Source organism: Bufo gargarizans, chromosome 5 (assembly GCF_014858855.1).
Source record: "Bufo gargarizans isolate SCDJY-AF-19 chromosome 5, ASM1485885v1, whole genome shotgun sequence".
NCBI lineage: Eukaryota > Metazoa > Chordata > Amphibia > Anura > Bufonidae > Bufo > Bufo gargarizans.
In genome coordinates, this window is record NC_058084.1 from 463383332 (window position 1) to 463410010 (window position 26679).

Genomic DNA, 26679 nt, shown 5'->3' on the forward strand with positions numbered 1-26679 from the left:
AAGGATACCCCCATCTATAGGTAATTGCTTTCTCTCTGAGGATCGTCAGAAGGGGCTTTAAGGCCTTTCTTAATATCAGAGTGCGTCTTGCAAGATCTGGTAAGACAAGGATTCCTTTATTTCCTGAGAGTAATGTCTTCGTTTCTGGCCGCTCTGAGGATGGCCTCCTTTTCTTTGTAGGAATGAATTCGGCAAATAATGTCCCGAGGACGTGCAGGATCTGTTGGCTTGGGGCCTAGTGCTCTGTGTTAACGATCAATTTCTATAGATTTGCCTGGGTCCGTATTCAGCAACTTGCTGAAATATTCCTGGGCCCATGCCTCCAGGTCAGGAGCAGCTATTGATTCGGGGACCCCTCTGACACGGAGATTATTCCTTCGATTTCTATTTTCAATGTCGTCTAAGTGGGTCAGAATATCTTGAAGCTGCGTGGACTGTTGGCCTTGCGGTGTGAGTCCAGTGTTGTTAGGACTTGTTCTTGCATACTCTCCATTTCTTCTACTCTCTGGCCTACATGTCTGATATCTTGGTGTAAAGTGGCCATATCCTGTTTATGTGAGGCTTCCATTCTGCTGAACAGGGCATCCACCTCGTTTTTAGTGGGAAGTGCCCTTAAATGCATTTTCCAGTCCCAATCTCCTGACTGGTCATGTGGAGCTTGCGATCTGCCTGTCTTATGTGAAATGGCGGGGGAGCTGCCCTGCTGGGGTGAGGAGCCGGGGGAGGCCCCTGGGCATTTGGAGAGTGAGGGGGAGGATGGGACCACCGAGTAGGGACTTACAGCTTCTGCGTAGGAAGCCGAGGCTCCGGCGATCCTGTCATCCCTCTGCTTGCTGGTGCCCGTCAACAGAGCCTGTGTGCCAGGAATGTGCGCGAGTAAGCTGACTCCGCGCTCTGTCTCCGCCATCTTGAGTGCTGTGCTTCCTGCTGCGGTCTCCGCCGGCTGACTAGGTGGGCCGGAGTAGCGGGATATGTCCCCTGGATCTCAGTCTGCGGGTTCAGGGGTGGAAGCTTTCTTGCGCCCCATTGGTGATGATGTGCCTCTTGAAAAGCCCTGTCTGTGGGTTATTAGCCGGAAATGTTCGGGAGCTAAGCCGGCGTGCTGCTTACTCCGCCATTGTTTTTTATTTTGCAGGAAAAAATATGTTCAAATACCTCATTACTATAAAGCTTAAATGTAAGCACTATTCAATGTATGCCAATATCACCATCATAATTAATAAAGTAGTAGTTGGACTCATTATAAATGACTAACAACTATCATGGCCTGTGTCATGTCACTAAACTCCATGTGTATTGTCTATACTATCGTGTACATAATGGACATTCAATTGTGTTTTAATATTTTTTGGAAGAGCTGTATTATAAAAACCAAAATGTTGAATAAAGTCTTTCAATTTGTTTTTATTGTTTTTAACTAAATTAATATTTATGTGTGTCAATAATTTATAAATCATGTTTTTATAGTTACGTGTATTTAAGCTATATTAATAGTAAATGTGTACAATTATTAATGTGTTCTATGTGTTTGTGCTTCATAAATATAATTAATGTGTATAATAAAGACATCAAACAATAAAATGGATGAAAATAAAACTTTTTGGCCTATGATGTTCCCTACTACTATGATATTGTGGCGGCCTGTGTGGAACCTGGGGAATTTGGCGGGTGCCAGACATGTGCCCATGGGTGCGCCAATTTTCCAGGGCCAAAAAAATGTCTGACAGATCATTTGGAGGAGTGGCAGCATCCAGAACGATGCCGAGAGCCGCTTTAGTTCTTAGCAATCGTTCTGGCGGCACACTCCTCAAACGATGCGCCAGACTTCGGGCAAAATGGTCGAAGTGGTCCTCCTGCCGGGCTCTAGCCAAGTAGTCCAGGACCTGGCTATTGACTAGAGTCTTGGCAGGAGGCATGGGGCGTCTTCTTGCCCAGCTGGCTACGGGCAAGGGGGGGGGGGGGGATCGGCTCCCGGGCTGCTGAGGTGGGGGATCTCACAGCACTCTCTGTAGGTGGCCCAGAGGGAGTCTCGTCCTCACATGTACTTGAGTGCTGGGGAGCGGACTCGTCAGCTTCCTCCTTAAGGTTGTCCTCCTTTCTTCACAGTAAAGAAAAAATAATAATAAGGAAATTAATATGTGAATACACTGAATAAAAATAGTCAAGTCACATATTACTATCATCATTAAAATACATTTAGCACATTGTACTACATTAACCCTTTCGCTACCACTGGTAGCGCTGTGCAAGCATGACGCCAGCTCGCGCGTGCAGCGGGCGTCATGGCCTGCAAGTCTTATTACCGCAATCGGCAATAATGCCGATCGCGTTAATTAAATACTTTAGATGCCGTGATCAAGTGAGTACTGAAGCCCTGTGTGGCCAATCGGGACTTCAGTACTTCCGCTGAATGCTCTGAGTCTCTATGAAGAGACTCAGAGCATTAATTCCGCAATTCTTATTTTGGCCACCAGATGGCAGGCGAACATTAGAAATGAGCAAAATGCTAAGAAATTGTCAATTTTCAAATCCCTGATAGGTCAAAATGAAAAATTAAAAACCATTATTTATAAGGTAATTTATGAGCCTTAAAATGATGATAAATATTTTTTTTAAGTTAAAAATATATAAAAAATATAAAAGTTTAAATCACCCCCCTTTCTGTATGATAAAAAAAACACCTAAATAACAATAAATAAAAGCATCCTGGGTATCACCGCGACTGAAAACGCCCATACTATTAAAATCTTTTTTTAAAATCCAATACGGTGAATGGCATAATGAAAAAAAGGGTCAAAATGGCTGATTTGCTATTTTTTTATTGCTTCTCTTATCCAAAAAAAGTGATCAAAAAGTCACGCACACTCCAAAATGGTATTAATAAAAACTATGGATGTCCCGCAAAAAATGAGCCACTAAACAGCTCAGTAGACATAAGTGTAAAAAAGTTATGGGGGACAGAATATGGTGATGTAAAAAAAAAAAAAAAAAAATTCTCAAAGTTTAAATTTATTTTTACACTATTTAGACATAATAAAAAAACTATACATATGAGGTATCGTTGTAATCGTACTGACCCAGAGAATGAATGGCATGGGTTAGTTTTGCCATAAACAAAATGCCGTGGGAACAAAACCTGTAAAACGGTGGAGGGATTGCGTTTTTTTTCCAATTCCACCCCATTTGGAATTTCTTTCCTGCTTCCCACTACATTTTATTCCATATGGTGTCATTAGAAAGTACAACTTGTCCCGCAAAAAATAAGCCCTCATACAGCTATGTGACTGGAAATAAAAAAAAATTATGGCTCACGGAAAATAGGGAAGAAAAATGAAAATGCAAAAAACGAAAAAACCTCCGGTAGCCAAAGGGTTAAAGAGGACCTTTCACCACTCCTGACATGTCTTCTTTAATTACTTCATATATTCCCCATGTAATAACAATTCAGGAGCATCTATTCTTATGACTCCATGTTGTGCCATTCCTTTATTATTTCTGATAGAAGTTATGAATGAATTGCTAGCAGTCTGCAGTAAGGATACAGAGGGGAGGTACCCGGTTGGGGGCGTGTACCTGCACAGACTGACAATGACAGCACTGATTGGATAGAGCCAGTCTGTGCAGGTACACCCCCCAACTGGTTACCTCCCCTCTGTACCCTTACTGCAGACTGCTAGCAATTCATTCATAACTTCTAGTAGAAATAATAAAGGAACGGCTAGGGAGGACAGCGAATGCCATGTGCTGTGCTAGGGAGGACAGCTTACGTCATGTGCTATGCTAGGGAGGACAGCTAATGCCATGTGCTGTGCTAGGGAGAACAGCTTATGCCATGTGCTGTGCTAGGGAGGACAGCTTATGCCATGTGCTATGCTAGGGAGGACAGCGAATGCCATGTGCTGTGCTAGGGAGGACAGCTTACGCCATGTGCTATGCTAGGGAGGACAGCTAATGCCATGTGCTGTGCTAGGGAGAACAGCTTATGCCATGTGCTGTGCTATGGAGGACAGCTTATGCCATGTGCTATGCTAAGGGAGGACAGCTTACGCCATGTGCTGTGCTAGGGAGGACAGCTTACGCCATGTGCTGTGCTAGGGAGGACAGCTTACGCCATGTGCTGTGCTAGGGAGGACAGCTTATGCCATGTGCTGTGCTAGGGAAGACAGCTTATGCCATGTGCTGTGCTAGGGAGGACAGCTTATGCCATGTGCTGTGCTAGGAAGGACAGCTTACGCCATGTGCTGTGCTAGGGAGGACAGCTTATGTCATGTGCTGTGCTAGGGAGGACAGCTTATGTCATGTGCTATGCTAGGTAGGACAGCTTATGCCATGTGCTGTGCTAGGGAGGACAGCTTATGCCATGTGCTATGCTAGGGAGGACAGCTTATGCCATGTGCTATGCTAGGGAGGACAGCTTATGCCATGTGCTATGCTAGGGAGGACAGCTTATGTCATGTGCTATGCTAGAGAGGACAGCTTATGTCATGTGCTGTGCTAGGGAGGACAGCTTATGCCATGTGCTGTGCTAGGGAGGACAGCTTATGCCATGTGCTGTGCTAGGGAGGACAGCTTATGTCATGTGCTATGCTAGAGAGGACAGCTTATGCCATGTGCTGTGCTAGGGAGGACAGCTTATGCCATGTTCTGTGCTAGGGAGGACAGCTTATGCCATGTGCTGTGCTAGGGAGGACAGCTTATGTCATGTGCTATGCTAGGTAGGACAGCTTATGCCATGTGCTGTGCTAGGGAGGACAGCTTATGCCATGTGCTATGCTAGGGAGGACAGCTTATGCCATGTGCTATGCTAGGGAGGACAGCTTATGCCATGTGCTATGCTAGGGAGGACAGCTTATGTCATGTGCTATGCTAGAGAGGACAGCTTATGTCATGTGCTGTGCTAGGGAGGACAGCTTATGCCATGTGCTGTGCTAGGGAGGACAGCTTATGCCATGTGCTGTGCTAGGGAGGACAGCTTATGTCATGTGCTTTGCTAGAGAGGACAGCTTATGCCATGTGCTGTGCTAGGGAGGACAGCTTATGCCATGTGCTGTGCTAGGGAGGACAGCTTATGTCATGTGCTGTGCTAGGGAGGACAGCTTATGCCATGTGCTGTGCTAGAGAGACAGGTTATGCCATGTGCTGTGCTAGGGAGGACAGCTTATGCCATGTGCTGTGCTAGGGAGGACAGCTTATGCCATGTGCTGTGCTAGGGAGGACAGCTTATGCCATGTGCTGTGCTAGGGAGGACAGCTTATGCCATGTGCTGTGCTAGGGAGGACAGCTTATGCCATGTGCTGTGCAAACATGTATAGATTGGCCACTTACCCAACCTCTGGCGACTGTGGCCTTGACTTTTTTCCCATATTGGCAAAAAAAGATCCTGAGCTATTTCTAGCCATGCAGCGTCCTTTTGTACCGGTCGTGGTACTCCCCCGACCTGGTGTCCCAAAGACAGCGCCTCTCCTCCACAAGAGTAATCATCCTCTCGACATCAATGGCTTTTGGTGCCTTCCGCATCTTGAAAAAATCGCTCCGCAAGGGCAGAAAGTGTGCTAATCTCCTCTGCCATGCACTGCCTGGTGCCACACACTTCAGAAACGGAACTTCCTGTCTTTTAAACCCTTGACAGTTGCTAAATTACTTGCGTTTTAAACGCAACACAGTGCATCCGGATTCAGTGCGTTTTTTACACAGCTCCATTCACTTCTATCGGGCCTGCGTTGCGTGAAAAAAGCAGAATATAGAACATGCTGCGATTTTTACGCAGAAGTGATGCGTGAAAAACAACGCTCATGTACACAGACCCATTGAAATGAATGGGCCAGGATTCAGTGCGGGTGCTAGCGTTCACGTCACGCATTGCAGTGACATGCCGTTCTCTTAGCTGAGCGGAGCAGGCAGAAGTCTGCTCAGCTCAGCTAATCCTGGCATAGTAGATGGCTACAGGGTACCCATGTGCTATGCCAGCAGTTAGTAATAGTCCAATGAGCGCTCCTGCCCGTACCTTCTGTGCTGCTGCGGCCCCATTAATAAAATGAGTACTCCGTACTCTGCTGACAGCTCAGTGGTGTAGGGAGAACTGAGTTTTAGCGCACCAGTGAATGGTGCACTTTAGGGATGAAAAAGTACGGTAAAAATAGAAATTTAATAAAGGATTAAAAAAAAAATATTTTTTAGGGGTCTAGGGACAATATATTAAAAGTTAGTGTAAAAGTTTAGTTACTCTTTAATTATTACTTTATAATAAATATTTTACCAAATACCTTTCATTAGTTATAATGGTTTTGTCTAGGGAGCAATCATTAAGAGAAAAAAAATGGCCGCCGTCCTATTAGTACACACATAACCTGTCCTAATCACATAGGAGGACAAGTTACTTCACAACACTGAGCTAAAGAGCTGCCTCATCCTCCTCCTCTGCCTGTCAGGGATTATGATACTGAATACAGGTGAATCTCTGTGGGAATGGAGATGATGAGGAGACATGAGAGGAGGTGAGGTAAGGCTAATGAGCAGCAGCACTTGCATTCTCCATTACTACCATCTGTCCTGTCTATCCTCTCTGTACTAGATTCCCCAGAGATTCAGCTGAAGATCTTATCATCTGTATTTAGGATCATAATCCCTGACAAGCAGAGCAGAGCGGAGGATGAGGCAGCTCTTTAGCTCAGTGTTGTGAAGTGACTTGTCCTCCTGTGTGATTAGGACAGGTTTTGTGTGTACTAATAGGACGGCAGCCGTTTTGTTTCCACTGATGATTGCTCCCGAGACAAAACGAGCCATTATAACTAACGAAAGGTATTTGGGAATATATTTATAGTAAAGTAATAGAAAAGTAGTTTCATTTTCTTAATTCCTGGAGAACCCCTTTAATGTCAGATTCAGCAGCGCCAGCAGGTAGGTGAAAGGCTACATTGCACAGAAGCAGAGCGGTATGAAGTTTATAATGGAGGCCTAAAAAATGTGCTTTAGGGCTCTTTCACATCTGCGTTCTTTTCTTCCGGCATAGAGTTCCGTCGTCGGGGCTCTATGCCGGAAGAATCCTGATCAGGATTATCCTAATGCATTCTGAATGGACAGTCCGTCCTTCAGGATGCATCAGGATGTCTTCCGTTCCGGTACGGAACGTTTTTTGGCCGCAGCAAATAGCGCAGCATGCTGCGCTTTTTGCTCCGGCCAAAAATCCGGAACACTTGCCGCAAGGCCGGATCCGGAATGAATGCCCATTGAAAGGCATTCATCCGGATCCGGCCTTAAGCTAAACGTCGTTTCGGCGCATTGCCGGATGCGACGTTTAGCTTTTTCTCAATGGTTACCATGGCTGCCAGGACGCTAAAGTCCTGGCAGCCATGGTAAAGTGTAGTGGGGAGCGGGGAGCAGCATACTTACCATCCGTGCGGCTCCCAGGGCGCTCCAGAGTGACGTCAGGGCGCCCCAAGCGCATGGATCACGTGATCGCATGGATCACATGATCCATGCGCATGGGGCGCTCTGACGTCATTCTGGAGCGCCCCGGGAGCCGCACGGACTGTAAGTATACCGCTCCCCGCTCCTACTATGGCAACCAGGACTTTAATAGCGTCCTGGCTGCCATAGTAACACTGAAAGCATTTTGAAGACGGATCCGTCTTCAAATGCTTTCAGTACACTTGCGTTATTCCGGATCCGGCGTGTAAATCCGGCAAGTGGAGTACACGCCGGATCCGGACAACGCAAGTGTGAAAGAGGCCTAATTTCTTAAAAAGGTTGTCCAGGTTTTTTTTTATTTTTACTTTTTTAAATTTCAACCCTAGCCTTCTTTTCCCCGCGGCTCCTTTCACTGGTCTTCGGGTCCCTGTCTGGGATATAAGTTAAAGAGAACCTGAAAATGCAATGCGATCTGAAAGCATCATGTTATAGAGCAGGAGGAGCTGAGCAGATTGATATGTAGTTTTACGGGAAAAGATTTAGTAAAACGTATAATTTATACATTTATATCTCTGCTTTTTTCACTTCCTGTTAAAAACTATTGGTACAGGAGGGAGGGGTTATCAGTGACTGACGGCTATCTATTATACACACTTAAAGGGGTTATCCAACACTTATAATGCCCCCCAAAATGCAAGCACCTCATACAGGTTATACCTACCCCTCTCCCCACCACCCGCGTGGCTCCTGATGCCTGCACGGCCACCGCTGCATCTCCCCGTTGTGCAGATCAAAACATCCAGGGGGGGGGGGGGGGGGGGGCTTAGCCAATAGCAGGCCGTGACGATGGGGAGATGCAGAGACGGCCATGCAGGCGGACATGGGTGCCGGGGAGTGAGGTAAGTATAACCTGTATTAGGTGCCCAGGCATTTTGGGAGGCATTATAGGGGTTGTATCACTTCAGCACGTGGCACTTATCATGTAGAGAAAGTGAATACAAACCACTTACTAATGTATTGTGATTGTTCATGTTGCCTCCTTTGTAGGCTGATTCATTTTGCCATCACATTATACTCTGCTCGTTTCCATGGTTATGACCACCGTGCAATCCATCAGCAGTGGTGGTCGTGCTTGCACACTATAGGAAAAAGCACCGGCCTATGTGCGCTCCCCCGTTTCTGTCGACCAGAGAGGCTGGCGCTTTTTCCTATAGTATGCAAGCTTGACCACCACAGATTGCAGGGTGGTCGTAACCATGGAAACAAGCAGTGTATAATGTGATCGAAAAATGAATCCAGCCAGCAAAGGAAGCAATATGGATGATAACAATACATTAGTAAGTGCCTTGTATTAACTTTCTGTACATGATAAATGCCATTGGCTGAAATGACACAACCCTTTTAAGGTCCCTTTAGATGGGATGACACAGCAGCGGATTGTTGGGAAGGAAGTGTTCCTTCTCAACTATCGCCTGCCCGTCAGCGGAGGAGACTGCCATATTTACATGCAGCGATCTCCTCCGCAGTATGGGGAGTAGTGATCATTAATGCCATCGCTCCTCCCCATACAGACTTCTTGTTTGCTGGCACAAGATGCTGCTTACACAGTACCATCTGCTGCCGGCAAACCATAACTCTTATGGCAGCATAAATGATCTATTACCCAATGGGTTCATCAGGTAATCAGTTCCTATGAGCGCTCGTTAGCGATAATCTGCAGGATTCTCGGCCCATGTAAAGGCCCTTTATACACACAGTGCTATCAATCACTGATATATGATGCAGCATGCGATATACGGTGCTTACATGTCTGAACTATGTGATATATATTGCCTACATGTGATAAATGAATGATTACATGTGATATATGGCACCCACGCATCTACGTGCATCTTATATGTTAGGCGTCTCTGCTTTAGTAACTACTTGCATTTTCTGTGCAATAGCAAATCAAGAGCATCTCGTCATATAACTGTATGCTGTGCTGTTACTTTTATTATTCCTGCTAGAAGTTTATGAATAAAGGTACAGCTGCGTGCTACCAGACTACCTGCAGAGTCTGACACTGGCAGCACGGATTGGATAGTCAGACTGTGCAGAGACAGAGTGGGACACACCCTGAACTGGTAACACCCAGAGGCTGCAGCTTTAGGCCTCTTTCACACGAATGTAAGGGCTCCGTTGCCCGTGCTGCGCACCTCATACGATGGTTCCGCAATACACGGGTCCCCAGCCGCGTGCATTCCGCATCACGGATGCGGACCCATTCACTTGCTTCCGTGGTGTTCCGTTCCGCGCTTTCATTCCGCAAGAAGATAGAACTTGTTGCAGAACGGACAGATCGCGGACCCCATTCAAGTGAATGGGTCTGCGATCCGCATGCGGCTGCCCCCCGGTCGGTGCCCGCGTATTGCGGACCACGGAGCCTTTACGTTCGTGTGAAAGAGGCCTTATTAAGGCACTTCTAGCAGGAATAAGGCTAGGGCTACACGGCTACAACTTGGACGGATTTTTTGCTACAGTCTTGTTGCAGTCGCAGTGCGACACCATAGACTACCATTACAATCAATGCTGCACGACATTGGTGAGACACATGTCGCCGTGTAGCCCTAGTCAGAAGTAATGGAATAGATGCTCCGGAATTATTATTACACACGGAATACAATTATTTGCTCAAAACAAAAAGGTCAGGAGAGGGGGCGGCTCCTCTTCAGCAATGTTACATTTAAAAATCAAAATGAAACTTTTTAACAATCTGATTCAGATTCTTGTGTTCAAATCAATAAACGTTTTACATTTAAACAATGGACTGACTTTTTGTGGGTGTTTTTGTTTTGGCGTGGTACTGATTTGGTGTGTAGTATTGTGATAGTTTGCTTGGTATCGAAAATGAAGTAAACATTCTGGTATCAATGTCCGATTGCCACAAAACTCGTCCATGTGTGTGAACAGGCTCCGTACGGTTCTGACAGACACTCGGTAGAGAGGATGTTTCCATCCACAGACAAGCACGAGCAGCTCCCACAGTCTCGTTGTCCACCATCTAGACACAGGTGGCCCCTTCATTACACCCCCCCTATCTCTGCTCGGACCATTTCCAGGCGCTTAGCGGAAAGAAAGTTCACAGCGCCCATTACGTGTCCTGCCATTGACAGCCACTCGCTGTCTCCATCGTTTGCAGCGGTGTCATGAACGAGAAACCTGGACTGCTGCGGACTGGAACAATATTGTGTTTAGCAACAAATCTAAGTTCTGTTTGGGACCCGATGATGGTCGGATTTGAGTATGGAGGCCTCGTGGTGAGCGCTCCAATCCTACCTTTGCTTTGGAGGACACACTGCCCCCCCTGCAGGTGTGATGATCTGCAGAGCCATCGCATACGACAGTCGGTCACCCCTAGTAGTGATACGAGGGACACTAACAGCTCAGCGATATGTGCAGGACGTCCTGACACCACATGTTCCTCTCATGGCAGGGCTGACAACTGGGATTTTCCAGCAGGATAATGCTCGTCTGCACACAGCGAGGGTTTCCCAGTAATGTCTCCTCCGGATTACAGCACTTCCCTGGTTACCAGTATTTTTTTTGTTAATCAGTGTTTGTATGTATATACAGTGTATATATATATATATAATATCTATAATGGTAGCCTGTGATTGTTTGATCGCTTGCACTATACACTGTAAGGGTGCACTCACACATGGCGGAAAGTCATGCCGGGTATTTACAAAGGTGCGGATTATGGTGCAAAGAATGTCGATTTTCTTTGTGAATTTTGATGCAAAGTTATGTGCGGATTACATCCCCCATTCAAATGAATGGTGACATTCGGGTTCAGAAAATCTACAGCAAACTCTTATTTACGGTGGAATTTATAGTCTGTAATGGAACACGGCGCACGGATTGACACTTTTCAGCCCCATAGGATAACATGAGGGAAGTCTTTATGTTGTGTATTTTCTGGCACATGTGAGTGCACCCTAATGCTCCTGAGTTAGAGAGCACAGTCATTCCGATAGGCAGTCCATTACATTGTGCCAAAATCAGAGACCCGTGAGGAGCCGACGTGGAAGATGGGAGTGGTAGTGGCTCTGGCTACGATAGTCTATCACGGTGGCTTTCCTGCCTCCCACCGTTGCTCCCTAGAGCTGTGCAGTGAAAGGAGAGCATACCCTTTCTACCCTCTGGGCACACCCTGGTTCTGGGGAGCCTGCTTGATGGTAGGTGGGGTGCCTGTGATATTGAATGTTTGTAAGAAGTGCAAAGCAGGGCATGTAGAGTGCAATGGCCGGCGTATTGTATAGGAGTCAGTAATCAGGCTGTTTTAACATTTTCCCTCACTACAGTAAAGTCTTAGCAGCTTTTAGTAGCAGGTCACCTTAATGACTCCAGGGCTCGGCCATGCATATTCTAAGGGGGTCTTTTATTAAGACCAGTGTTTTAGACGCCAGTCTTAATAAGGCCCTGCACTGGCGGTTGATCCGCCGAAGTTATGTAGAGGCGCCGGCCACTACATAACGTCGGTGGATTCACCGCCGCTTCTAATCTTCCTTGCTATCTTACATTTAGACCATTTTCAACGCCTAAACCAGGCGTAGAAATTGGTAAATAAGACGGACCTACCAGCCCGTCCCCTTCTCCGCCCATGCCCACTCCCTCCCTCCCTTGGTCTAACCCAGCGATGGCCAACCTGAGGCTCTCCAGCTGTTGCAAAACTCCCAGCATGCCCAGGCTACCTACAGCTATCAGCCTACAGCAGGGCATGGTGGGAGTTGTAGTTTTACAACAGCCGGAGAGCCTCAGGTTGGGCATGCCTGGTCTAACGTCTCCGATGTCACAATCGCTATTGAGGGACTGGATGCATTTATTGAGTATGGTAATAATATCACTGTGCACTAGCTTAGGACATTGATCCAGGGATTTGTTCTGCCATATTTAGAATCAGGAAGAAATTTTCCCCCAGTATAGAGTAATTGGTATCCGCCTCATAGGGTTTTTTTTTTTCTTCAACTGGATCAAAACAGTAGGACTACTTTTCGGACTGAATGGACTTTTTTTGAACTATATTACTATATCTAATTGTGACTGCAGCTCTGGAGTATAATGTACTGTAGATTCAGCATTAGTAACAGATAGGACATACAGTGGCCCACATTTACTATTACTGTCTAAAAGTAAGACAGTATAAACAAGGCGTAGTTCACACAGTCAGTGTTTTGGTCAGTGATTTCTATGAGTTATGGTGAGCCACTGACTTATTTTTAGCACCCCTAGGGGACTTGAAAATGCGATCTGTATACCACAGACTGCAAAGGGAAAGTCACTGTGTTCCTGTGGATGTGGATCCACTACGGATGCAATAATAGCAGATATGTGGAGGGGTTTTTATTTTTGCAATTTTTTCCATCGAAAAATATTTTATCATTAGAAAAAGGTGTATATTTTTAACTTGGAGATTTTTTTTAAGTAAAACTTTATTTCTTGTAAGTCTCACAAGGGGACTTTGACATGCGATCCATTGACACACTGAAACTGACAGGCACTATATCGCTGTATATCGCCGCATCCGTAACGACCCACACTACACAATTCAGCCTGTAGGGTGAACACCATAAAAAAAAAACTGAATAAATGGGGATCAAAAAGTGATATGTACCCCCAAAATGGTACCAATGAAAACTACATGTTGTCCAACAAAAGTCAAGCCCTCACAAATCTCTGTAGAACAAAAAAAAGTGCTGGCTCTTGGGATACAGCGGTGCAAAAACATTTTCTTTTCTTTTTTTAAAGGTTTTTTTTACTGTGCAAAACTAGTAAAATGTAAAAACAAAACAAAAACTATTTGTTATGTATTTGGTATCGCTGTAATAATGGTACTGACCCAGAGAATAAAGTTATCATGTTATTTATGCCGCAATGTGAATGTCGCTAATTTTAGAACGTTAATAAATGTTAACCAGTATGTTATGTGTACTCCAAAATGGTGCCATTAAAAACTAGAACTTGTCTCTCAAAAAACAAGCCCCCACACAGCTACATTGACAGAAAAATAAAAAAATTATAGCTCTTGGAATGCGACAATCAAAAAAAATTACTTGATCACTGAGGCCCCAAGGAGAAAGGGGTTAAAGGCCTTCCACTTTCCAAACCCAATCTCTCCAATTTTATATGTATGGCTCAGATTCATCAAGATTGAAAATGACGCATCTTGTTTTCTGTCTGTAGCTCCTATGCAGACAAATATCTGTCGTCATGGTTACAGACTACAAACAACCTCATGTAGTCTGACACTGTAATCAAGTTTTCGTCCATTTGTTCCCTACTTCTTGCTAAACTACCAAACAAATGTAATAGAAAGGAGCATGACTGCACAATCAGACTGCGCAGGTTTTGTTTGTCGTCTGCTACCATAGGGTCATATTTGTAGACACAGAACAATCAGAATCTGTTGAACAATCCTCTATTGTAAAGTTGTTTCTTTTTTTTTTTCATTTTAAATGAACCCCCTCCTAATGCATTTAAAAAAAAAAAATTCTCCCTGCCTTCCAGGAGCCTCAACGGTTTTAATTTTTTTCATTCACATAGCCCTATGGGGGCTTGTTTTTTGCAGGACAGGTTGAACTTTCTAATGATAGCATTTTTTTGCGGTGTGATGAGGGGTATGTATGAATTTTTAATTAAATTTTTTGGGGAGGCAAAGCGACCATAAAATTTGAAATCGATCATTTTGATTTTTTGTTTATTAGGACGATACCAATGATGTTCTTTTTGATTGTTTAGATTTGAATTTTTAATATATATATTTTTTTTTTAAGTGGTTTTGTTATTTTTTTTAACCCCCCCCTCCCCCAGAGGACGTTAACGTGACCATAAGATCACTTACACCACAGACTGGCAGCAGAGTTGATCTGAAAATCACAGCATTCCTACCAAGCCCTGTTGGTAACTCTTCTATGGCCGTCCTCGAAGACTTGAAAAGGCAATAACAACCAAACAGATCTCACGTGTGTGGGGGGCTTTGAGGGATTACAAGTCCATGATCGGAGTTGACTCCGATCATCAACTCTGGTGCCAGCGGATGTCAGGAACGGGTAAAAAAAATTGTCCAGGATCTTCCAAAAACAGTGCCACTTTTGTCTTTAGCTTGTGTGTGATATTGCAACTCAACTGCTTCCACTTCAATAGAGCATATCTGCAAAAGCAACCACAACCAATGGACAGGTGCGTTGCGGTTTCTCAAAGAAAGCAGCCACGTTTATCTAATCCTGGATAAACCCTTTAGAAAAACAAAAAAAAGGTTGCACAGGTGGGACATTGGTCTCTGAGTACTTTCTGTAATATTGCTTCATATGGTGAATGCCTAAAAATGTCAAATCTGACTAAAGATGAAATGCGTAGAGTACGGTTGTCACTTTACATTTCTTCTTTGGGACTTGTAGAGCGTGGAGATCAGGGTGTCTTCGTCCTCCTTCAGCACAGGCAGTGTGAAGAACTGTCAGAGAACCGTTCTGAAGGTCATGCTTGTCCATTGCACAGGTCTGGGAAGGATTTAGGACTCATAGTGGTTGGATTTTCTAGCAAGAATTTTCTAGGTAAACCATTCTGGAGTACATGTACAGGGTGGGCCATTTATATGGATACACCTTAATAAAATGGGAATGGTTGGTGATATTAACTTCCTGTTTGTGGCGCATTAGTATATGTGAGGGGGGAAACTTTTCAAGATGGGTGGTGACCATGGCGGCCATTTTGAAGTCGGCCATTTTGAATCCAACTTTTGTTTTTTCAAAAGGGAGAGGGTCATGTGACACATCAAACTTATTGGGAATTTCACAAGAAAAACAATGGTGTGCTTGGTATTAACGTAACTTTATTCTTTCATGAGTTATTTACAAGTTTCTGACCACTTATAAAATGTGTTCAATGTGCTGCCCATTGTGTTGGATTGTCATTGCAACCCTCTTCTCCCACTCTTCACACACTGATAGCAACACCGCAGGAGAAATGCTAGCACAGGCTTCCAGTATCCGTAGTTTCAGGTGCTGCACATCTCGTATCTTCACAGCATAGACAATTGCCTTCATATGACCCCAAAGATAAAAGTCTATGGGGGTCAGATCGGGAGACTTTGGGGGCCATTCAACTGGCCCACGATGACCAATCCACTTTCCAGGAAACGGTTCATCTAGGAATGCTCGGACCTGACACCCATAATGTGGTGGTGCACCATCTTGCTGGAAAAACTCAGGGAACGTGCCAGATCCAGTGCATTAAGAGGGAAACGCATCATCAGTGTGTGAAGAGTGGGAGAAGAGGGTTGCATTGACAATCCGACACAATGGGCAGCACATTGAACACATTTTGTAAGTGGTCAGAAACTTGTAAATAACTCATGAAAGAATAAAGTTACGTTAAAACCAAGCACACCATTGTTTTTCTTGTGAAATTCCCAATAAGTTTGATGTGTCACATGACCCTCTTCCTATTGAGAAAACAAAAGTTGGATTCAAAATGGCCGACTTCAAAATGGCCACCATGGTCACCACCCATCTTGAAAAGTTTCCCCCCTCACATATACTAATGTGCCACAAACAGGAAGTTAATATCACCAACCATTCCCATTTTATTAAGGTGTATCCATATAAATGGCCCACCCTGTAGTTTAGAGGGTGAATTAATATGATTGTGCAGACTGATGTGGGAATAATAATTATGGACGCTCTATAACTTTCATGCACACGACCCTGTCTATTTTGCTGTGTGCAAACAAAGAATCCGCAAAATTTACAAAAACATTCTGTGCCCAATCCGCATTTTTCTCACTCCCATTACTAGAAATGACTATTGTTCTCCACAATATGGACAAGAATAGGACATGTTCTATAATTTGCAGAACAGAAACATGGATGCAGACAGCACACGGATCACATCCGTTTTTTTGTGTGGACCCATAGATCTGAATAGGTTTGTATTTAATCCACAAAAAATGCGACTCGGGCACGGATACAATATACAATCATGTGAATGAGGCCTAATTAAAGGGGTTAACTCTTCATCACCTAAAACCAGGAGAGGTGGGTGATAAATACATTTGTGCTGGAGGTCTGACTGACTGTGGGGACCCCCCAAACGATCATAGGAGTCCCCTGTGTGATGAAGCAATGGTGCACGTGTGACCATCCCTCCATCCACTTCTCTAGGGGACCCCTGTTCTCCTGAAAGGTGGGGTCCCAGCAGTCAAAGTCACAGTGATCATGAAATCAATTGATACTTGTTGTTAAAGTGTAACTGTCATATGTGTTTTTATTTGCTAGTCTATTAGAGCTAGGCATGTACACCTGAGCTAGTCTGTCACGTATTGTCAAAAGATCTGTAATTACCTTATTATAGCTTTAATTAATGTCCTCTGTCCCTTTCCACTGCTCCCTTAAAAGACCGTTGCTATGGCTCATCTGTCTCCGGCTAGGAAGACAGAGGGGCGGTCCTTCACACTGCATGCCTGCATTAGGTTTCAGAGTGAGGAGGCGTGTCTCTCAGTAATCCAATCTGATTGGCTGGCAGGGAGCTGCTCGCTACAGTAAGTGTGTATGTGACCTGAGGTAAAGCAGTTTTGGCTTCAGAGAACTTGCAGAGGAGCCATCTTGAGAAGGTCCTCATATTGTAAATGTTTAAACAGCCGTAACTAAGGTAAAAACTCAAGGAAAACAGTGGTAAGTGAAGATTGCTTGATGCATAATGTTGCTGCAGCAGTAGCATATGCTAAAATTGTTTTTTTTGCTAAAAATATGACAGTTATCCTTTAATAGGAATACCTATTTCTTTGGGTGACATTTTTTTTATATGTACCATACTTAATTTTATTCTTTTTAGGTCCCTCTAGGGATCTTTTTTTTTTTTTTTTCAATTTTGTAGTAACACTGTATTATTATGTGGGCAAAAAAAATACCGACAAGCATCTGGTAGCCTTTCTTTAAATTAAAACCATAAAACCATTAGCCTTGACAATTACGCTAATTGGCAGGTAAAAACAGAATTTAATGGGTTAAATGGCCAGGTTTGTGGGTAGGTGATTAATGTTTGTCATGGGGTAACCCCTTTAATGTCACCCCCCACCCTAAAAAAATAAAAACACCTTACATTTTGCAGATAATAATACCGTACTTGACTTGTTCCTGTGTAAACCGTGGTGTAATAAAAATCCAACAACCCGACAAATGGGATGCTGAACTGATGGGGGTTATCTCAGTTCCCAGGATGCTGGATTAAAGGAATCCTGTGGTAGGTCACACAGAAGGATGTCGGCCTCTGTTCTTACCAGATGGTTAAATATCTTTATTTATTGCTCATTTCAATACATTTCTCATTCACTTAAAAAAATAGAAATGAACCAAACCAGAGAAATGTTCGGCGCCTTCCGTCAGATATATGTTCTATAAAACTCTTTACCAATCCGAGTAATATATAAAATACCAAAAAATGCACCAAAAATCAATGTTTGCTAAAACTGTCCTGTACCTAGCGTTCCGTCGTACGCCCCATGTTCCACACTCTGCAGAATGGCCGGGTTATGAGACATCACTAATTTATATACCCCAGACATTTACAGTTCTAGCTAACAGTTAATGTGTACACGTCAATGCTCAGCCCCCAGGCGGCTACCATGCGGGCTCCACTTGTATTCAAAGACATACTATGTTATGCCTGGTGCAAGGCTGGAGGGGGCGGAGCGTGACTCGGGAATCCCTTTCTATGGTCATCATTGACTTCCTGTGTCATGCTCCGCCCCTTCAGGTCCCTGCACCAGTCTCAACATAGTGTATTATTAGTATCGCCTGGCTTATTTTTTATTTTTTTTTAAAGGGATTTTCCTAGATTTTAATATGGATGACCTATCCCCAGGAGAGGTCCGTCCATTTGATTGCGCCTGTGCTTGGTATTGCAGCTCAGCCCTTTTCAGTTATATGGGACTGAACTACGCCACGAGGCCGATGGACATATGACGTCACTGAACTAGGAAAAGACCTCTTCAAACAGCTGCCTTGGACCTACGCCAATCTGATATTGATGACCTATCCAAATCTTAGACAACCCCTTTTAAAGCTCATTTCTATTCACAACCTGAAAATTGGTGGGTGTCAAACTCCTGACAATCAGCTGATTAAGGGGTCCGCGTGCGTCATTTCCCCTTCACAGTTTTTTTTTTGCCCGACACAGCTCCATACATTTTGTAGTGGCTATGCCAGGTACTGCAGCTCAGTCCGGTTGAAATGAATGGGACTGAGCTGCAATACCAGGCACGGCCACTAAAACATGTACGGCGCTGTGCCCAGTGCAAACAATGAAGGGGACCCTTCAATCAGCTGATTAGGGTAGGGGGTGCCGGGTGTTGAACCCATTAATCTCATATTGGTGGCTTACACTAAGGAGAGGCCATCAATATCAAAGTCATCACTCTCCCCATAGCTCATCTTCCTGCACTCTTTTCACCATCACACCTGGTGAGGGGGGCATTGGGGTATAACCCCTTCTGTTTCCAAAAAAATTCCAATACTTACCTTACGTGTCATTCCTGTGCTGCCGACATATCACCGCTGAAACCAGTATTAAAATCTGGTGACCGGCAAAATGTGGGATAAAAAAGGTAAGTATATTAGAATTTTTTTTTCAACGAATTTCAGCGTCTTGAGAGGTGGCAATACCCCTTTACCTTCAGTCACGCCTGAGTTTTCAGGCTTAGGTGGCTTTACCCAAGAAAAGGTGCCTTAGTGACATCACCGGTCAGTAAAATATACATACTGTCCCCTAAAAGGCCGCCCTCCTCTGTAGGTACAAGGTAGGTTTTAACGAAAAGCATTGAAAAATAATCTTAAATTTAGCAGCTGGTAAAATGGGAGTTCCTCATGTGGAGGCAGTGACTGGATGAACCTGTACCACGCCGCCAGTCCCAAGGTTAAAGGCAGCATCATTGCTCAGCAGCTTTACGCTGGCAACAATCCAGCAAAAAAATAAAAAATAAAATATTAAAATTAAAAAATTAACAAAATTCGAAACAAAACAGATAAAGCTGCGCTGGGCTTGCATTGATTTCACTGAAGTAAACAAGAGTTCCTCAGCAAATTGATTGCTTCATGTCAATGGCTTCCGAGGATCCAGCCGCTACTTTGTGTTGTCCATATCAGGAGCACCGCTCAAGGACTCTTGGCTGCGGCCGTCGTCTCCTCTGCCGGCCTCGGCCCGCACGCTCTGTGACGTTCCAAGCTGTCTTTGCTCGTCTGTAAATCGTCAAAATAAGGGTGGGACAGAGCGCTGAATGCCGTTATACGCTTTTCTGGATTGAATATCAGACAATTCTGGAGGAAAATAGAACATAGAGAAGGCATGAATCGCAGTCCGATGTGAGGGGTATTTCCCAGACAGCCGTAATGTGACCAGATTTTAGCATCCCCATTAAAGGGGTTGTCCAGCATTCGGCACTTTTTTTTTTTTATGTGAACCCCAGTCTGCTGTACCTCCCAGGTCTCTGGCTGCGCTCAGCGGTCTTCTGCTCCCTGTCCTGTAAACTTCCGGAATGACGGGTTCATATGTGCACTGCAGCCAATGACTGGCCTCAGTAGTGACCTACCTACGTGTCCCCGCTTGAGAGCAACCACTGAGGCTCGTCATTGGCTGCAGTGGCGCACGTGACCCCATTCACCAAGAAGTTTACAGGACGGGGACCAGAGGACCACACAAGGGAGCCAGAATGGTGCAGCAGGAAGAAGGTGGGTATGTTTTTTTTCAACAGGTACAGGAGGCTGGTGTTCAGATTTAACCACTTAAGGACCACAGGTTTATACCCCCCTAGTGACCAGGCCCTTTTTTACAAATCGGCACTCCACAACTTTAGCGGTTTATTGCTCGGTCATGCAACTTACCACCCAAATGAATTTTACCTCCTTTTCTTCTCACTAATAGAGCTTTCATTTGGTGGTATTTCATTGCCGCTGACATTTTTACTTTTTTTGTTATTAATCGAAATTTAACGATTTTTTTGCAAAAAAATGACATTTTTCACTTTCAGCTGTAAAATTTTGCAAAAAAAAACGACATCCATATATACATTTTTCGCCAAATGTATTGTTCTACATGTCTTTGATAAAAAAAAAATGTTTGGGCAAAAAAAAAATGGTTTGGGTAAAAGTTATAGCATTTACAAACTATGGTACAAAAATGAGAATTTCCGCTTTTTGAAACAGCTCTGATTTTCTGAGCACCTGTCATGATTCCTGAGGTTCTACAATGCCCAGACAGTAGAAAAACCCCACAAATGACCCCATTTCGGAAAGTAGACACCCTAAGGTATTCGCTGATGGGCATAGTGAGTTCATAGAACTTTTTATTTTTTGTCACAAGTTAGCGGAAAATGATGATGATTTTTTTTTTTTTTTTTTTTTCTTACAAAGTCTCATATTCCACTAACTTGCGACAAAAAATAAAAAATTCTAGGAACTCGCCATGCCCCTCATGGAATACCTTGGGGTGTCTTCTTTCCAAAATGGGGTCACTTGTGGCGTAGTTATACTGCCCTGGCAATTTAGGGGCCCATATGTGTGAGAAGAACTTTGCAATCAAAATGTGTAAAAAATGACCGGTGAAATCCAAAAGGTGCACTTTGGAATATGTGCCCCTTTGCCCACCTTGGCAGCAAAAAAGTGTGACACATCTGGTATCGCCGTACTCAGGAGAAGTTGGGGAATGTGTTTTGGGGTGTCATTTTACATATACCCATGCTGGGTGAGAAAAATATCTTGGTCAAATGCCAACTTTGTATAAAAAAATTGGAAAAGTTGTCTTTTGCCAAGATATTTCTCTCACCCAGCATGGGTATATGTAAAATGACACCCCAAAACACATTCCCCAACTTCTCCTGAGTACGGCGATACCAGATGTGTCACACTTTTTTGTTGCCAAGGTGGGCAAAGGGGCACATATTCCAAAGTGCACCTTTCGGATTTTGCAGGCCATTTTTTACACATTTTGATTGCAAAGTTCTTCTCACACATTTGGGCCCCTAAATTGCCAGGGCAGTATAACTACGCCACAAGTGACCCCATTTTGGAAAGAAGACACCCCAAGGTATTCCGTGAGGGGCATGGCGAGTTCCTAGAATTTTTTATTTTTTGTCGCAAGTTAGTGGAATATGAGACTTTGTAAGGAAAAAAGAAAAAAAAAGAAAAATCATCATTTTCCGCTAACTTGTGACAAAAAATAAAAAATTCTAGGAACTCGCCATGCCCCTCACGGAATACCTTGGGGTGTCTTCTTTCCAAAATGGGGTCACTTGTGGCATAGTTATACTGCCCTGGCAATTTAGGGGCCCAAATGTGTAAGAAGTACCTTGCAATCAAAATGTGTAAAAAATGGCCTGCGAAATCCGAAAGGTGCACTTTGGAATATGTGCCCCTTTGCCCACCTTGGCTGCAAAAAAGTGTCACACATCTGGTATCGCCGTACTCAGGAGAAGTTGGGCAATGTGTTTTGGGGGGTCATTTTACATATACCCATGCTGGGTGAGAGAAATATCTTGGCAAAAGACAACTTTTCCCATTTTTTTATACAAAGTTGGCATTTGACCAAGATATTTTTCTCACCCAGCATGGGTATATGTAAAATGACACCCCAAAACACATTCCCCAACTTCTCCTGAGTACGGCGATACCACATGTGTGACACTTTTTTGCAGCCTAGATGCGCAAAGGGGCCCAAATTCCTTTTAGGAGGGCATTTTTAGACATTTGGATCCCAGACTTCTTCTCACACTTTCGGGCCCCTAAAAAGCCAGGGCAGTATAAATACCCCACATGTGACCCCACTTTGGAAAGAAGACACCCCAAGGTATTCAATGAGGGGCATGGCGAGTTCCTAGAATTTTTTATTTTTTTGCATAAGTTAGCGGATATTGATTTTTTTTAGTTTTTTTCTCACAAAGTCTCACTTTCCGCTAACTTAGGACAAAAATTTCAATCTTTCATGGACTCAATATGCCCCTCACGGAATACCTTGGGGTGTCTTCTTTCCGAAATGGGGTCACATGTGGGGTATTTATACTGCCCTGGCTTTTTAGGGGCCCTAAAGCGTGAGAAGAAGTCTGGAATATAAATGTCTAAAAATGTTTACGCATTTGGATTCCGTGAGGGGTATAGCGAGTTCATGTGAGATTTTATTTTTTGACACAAGTTAGTAGAATATGAGACTTAGTAAGAAAAAACAAAAACAAAAACAAACAAAAAATTTCCGCTAACTTGTGCCAAAAAAAATGTCTGAATGGAGCCTTACCAGGGGGGGGGGTGATCAATGACAGGGGGGTGATCAATGACAGGGGGGTGATCACCCATATAGACTCCCTGATCACCCCCCTGTCATTGATCACCCCCCCTGTAAGGCTCCATTCAGACATCCGCATGATTTTTTACGGATCCATGGATACATGGATCGGATCCACAAAACGCATGCGGACGTCTGAATGGAGCCTTACAGGGGGGTTATCAATGACAGGGGGTGATCAGGGTAATCAGGGTGATCACCCCCCTGTCACTGATCACCCCCCCTGTAAGGCTCCATTCAGACATCCGCATGATTTTTTACGGATCCATGGATACATGTATCGGATCCACAGAACGCATGCGGATGTCTGAATGGAGCCTTACAGGGGGGTTATCAATGACAGGGGGTGATCAGGGTGATCACCCCCCTGTCACTGATCACCCCCCCTGTAAGGCTCCATTCAGACATCCGCATGATTTTTTACGGATCCATGGATACATGGATCGGATCCACAGAACGCATGCGGACGTCTGAATGGAGCCTTACAGGGGGGTTATCAATGACAGGGGGTGATCAGGGTGATCACCCCCCTGTCACTGATCACCCCCCCTGTAAGGCTCCATTCAGACATCCGCATGATTTTTTACGGATCCATGGATACATGGATCGGATCCACAAAACGCATGCGGACGTCTGAATGGAGCCTTACAGGGGGGTTATCAATGACAGGGGGTGATCAGGGTAATCACCCCCCTGTCACTGATCACCCCCCCTGTAAGGCTCCATTCAGACATCCGCATGATTTTTTACGGATCCATGGATACATGGATCGGATCCACAAAACGCATGCTGACGTCTGAATGGAGCCTTACAGGGGGGTGATCAATGACAGGGGGGTGATCAGGGAGTGTATATGGGTGATCACCCGCCTGTCATTGATCACCCCCTGTAAGGCTCCATTCAGACGTCCGCATGTGTTTTGCGGATCCGATCCATGTATCCATGGATCCGTAAAAATCATGCGGACGTCTGAATGGAGCCTTACAGGGGAGTGATCAATGACAGGGGGGTGATCAATGACAGGGGGTGATCAGGGAGTGTATATGGGTGATCACCCGCCTGTCATTGATCACCCCCCTGTAAGGCTCCATTCAGACGTCCGTATGCTTTTTGCGGATCCGATCCATGTATCCGTGGATCCGTAAAAATCATACGGACGTCTGAACGGAGCCTGACAGGGGGGTGATCAATGACAGGGGGGTGATCAATGACAGGGCGGTGATCAATGACAGGGGGGTGATCAGGGAGTTTATATGGGGTGATCATGGGTGATCAGGGGTTTATAAGGGGTTAATAAGTGACGGGGGGGGGGGGGGTGTAGTGTAGTGTGGTGTTTGGTGCGACTGTACTGACCTACCTGAGTCCTCTGGTGGTCGATCCTAACAAAAGGGACCACCAGAGGACCAGGTAGGAGGTATATTAGACGCTGTTATGAAAACAGCGTCTAATATACCTGTTAGGGGTTAAAAAATTCGGATCTCCAGCCTGCCAGCGAACGATCGCCGCTGGCATGCTGGAGATCCACTCGCTTACCTTCCGTTCCTGTGAGCGCGCGTGCCTGTGTGCGCGCGTTCACAGGAAATCTCGCGTCTCGCGAGATGACGCCTATTGGCGTTAGTGTGACCTGGGAGAGCCGCCGCGATGACGCCTTTCGGCGTTAGCGTGGCGGCAAGCGGTTAAAAAAAAAGTGGATGGACACCAATTGGGAGAATTTTTTTTTATTATTGCATTTTACTCATTGTGGACTAAAAATCATTTTTCATTTGGTCCTTAAAGGGGTATTCCTATCACAGACAATAGAGACATATCGCTAGGATATATATGCCTCCATTGCCTGATAGGTGCGGGTCCCACCTCTGGGACCCGCACCTACACCAAGAACGGAGAGGAGCATTATTTTCTATGGGGCCAAGGAAAATAGCCAAGCGCTGGCTCAACTATTTCCGTCGGCCCCATAGAAATGAATGGAAGTGGTGCGCGCTTGGCAGTGGCTAGACCTCAGGAAACTCTGGGTCCTCCAGCCACGATTCTCCCCGCTCCGTTCTCGGTGTAAGTGCGGGTCGCAGAGGTGCAGCTATCAAACAATGGGGGCATATCCTAGCTATATGCCCCAATTGTCTGTGATGGGAATACCCTTTTAATAAAAAATTATTAAAATCATTTCATAATTAGCCGTTTCTGAGAAACCGGGGTCTCTCTGCAAGCTGTCACTTTCGGTTTTCTTTGAATTCCATCCTGGCTCACGTATAGCTTATATCTCTGATCACTTATTTAAGTCATATTCTTATAAATGTTATAAGAATTGCATTATAATGAGCGTCTATGAGATCAGGCAGAGATAACAGCTTTACATGAGCAGTCAGATGATGGGATTCAAAGAAAACAGTAACTGACAACCTGCAAACAGATTTTTATCCCTGTATCTCAGAAACAACTAAACATTTTTGAATAAAGACTAAATGGAAAAAAAAAAATTTGGTTAAAATGAGTAAAATGCAAACATTATAAAAATTGCCCCGAAGGTGTCCGTAGTCTTTAAGGCTGCAAGTCCAGGGCCCACCCCAGGTCCTTTGATGCTGTGAATTTAAGTCATTGAAGAGGTTGTCTCACCTCAGACATTGGGGGCATTGGGCTGGGCGGGATCCACAACTATCTTTTAGAACGAAGCGCTGGCTAGGCTATTTTCTGTCAGCCCAATAAAAGTGAATGGAGCAGTGGCTGTGCTTGCGCGGCACACTTCCCATTCATTTCAATTAGACGGCCGCTCGGCTATTTTCAGCGCTTTGATAAGAATTAATGGAGGGCGGCCGCACATGCGCGGACATACCGTTCCTGAGATATTCACAAAAAATGACCTGCATTAGCCAATACAAGCCTGCAAGTCTTTCTCTTCATATCCCAACTGCCATACACACGGTCACATGTCCCTTATCAGCCAATAGAAGCTCGCAGGCCCTTAGTCTCCACATACACACAGTTTTACTCCAGGTTTCCATAACAACCCAGCCATTTTTCTTCACTGCTGTAGGTCAGCTTTAGGCTAGGGCTACACGACGACAATAAGTCACACGACACATAGGACACGATTACACTGCTACATGTGTCGCGCGACAGAGATGTTGCGCGACAATTTTTATACTGGTAGTCTATGGTGTTGCACTGCCACATGTGACATGCTGCGACTGCGACATGACAATCGCAGAAAAACTCATCTTGGATAGATTTTTTTTTTTTTTGCAACTGTCGTGTCGCAGTCGCAGCATGTCACATGTCGCAGTGCAACACCACAGACTACCAGTATAAAAACTGTTGAGACAAAATGTCTCGCGACACATGTCGTCGTGTAGCCCTAGCATTAAAGGGCAGGGCGCTGTGGAGGTCACTGTTAAAGAGGCGTTCACTGTGGATGTTACTGTTAAGGGGGCAGGCCGCTGTGGAGGTGACTGTTAAAGGGGCAGACACTGTGGTGGTCGCTGTTAAGGCGGCAGTGGCCACTATTAAAGGGGCAACTGCTGTGGAGGTCACTGTTAAGGCAGCGGGGTACTGTGGAGGTCACTGTTAAGGCAGTGGGGTGCTGTGGAGGTCACTGTTAAGGGGTCTGGCCCCTGAGGAGGTCACTGTTAATGGGTCTGGCCCCTGAGGAGGTCACTGTTAAGGGGTCTGGCCCCTGAGGAGGTCACTGTTAAGGGAGTGGGGTGCTGTAAAACTCACTGTTAAAGGGGCAGGCTGCTGTGAAGGTCAAAGTTAAGGGGATGGGCTGCTGTGAAGGTCCCATTTTAAAGTGGCGAGGCACTGTGAGGGGGTCAGTGTTAAGGGGTGGGGGACTGTAGAGAAACATTAAATGAAATAGATGGAATATACCCGTGCGAAGCCGTGTCCTTCTGCTGGTAATTTAATATAATATAAACA

At 44.8% G+C, this 26679-nt stretch overlaps 1 protein-coding gene across 1 annotated transcript in view; it reads right to left on the reverse strand.

The window, feature by feature from the left end:
- Positions 1-17718: 17718 nt before the first annotated feature.
- Positions 17719-26679, reverse strand: part of CDK6 (cyclin dependent kinase 6) — a 160339-nt gene continuing 151378 nt past the window's right edge. The window contains exon 8 of the mRNA XM_044293156.1: positions 17719-19757. Within this exon, the coding sequence (XP_044149091.1) occupies positions 19596-19757 (162 nt within the window). The 3' untranslated portion in view covers positions 17719-19595. The remainder of the gene's footprint in view (positions 19758-26679) is intronic.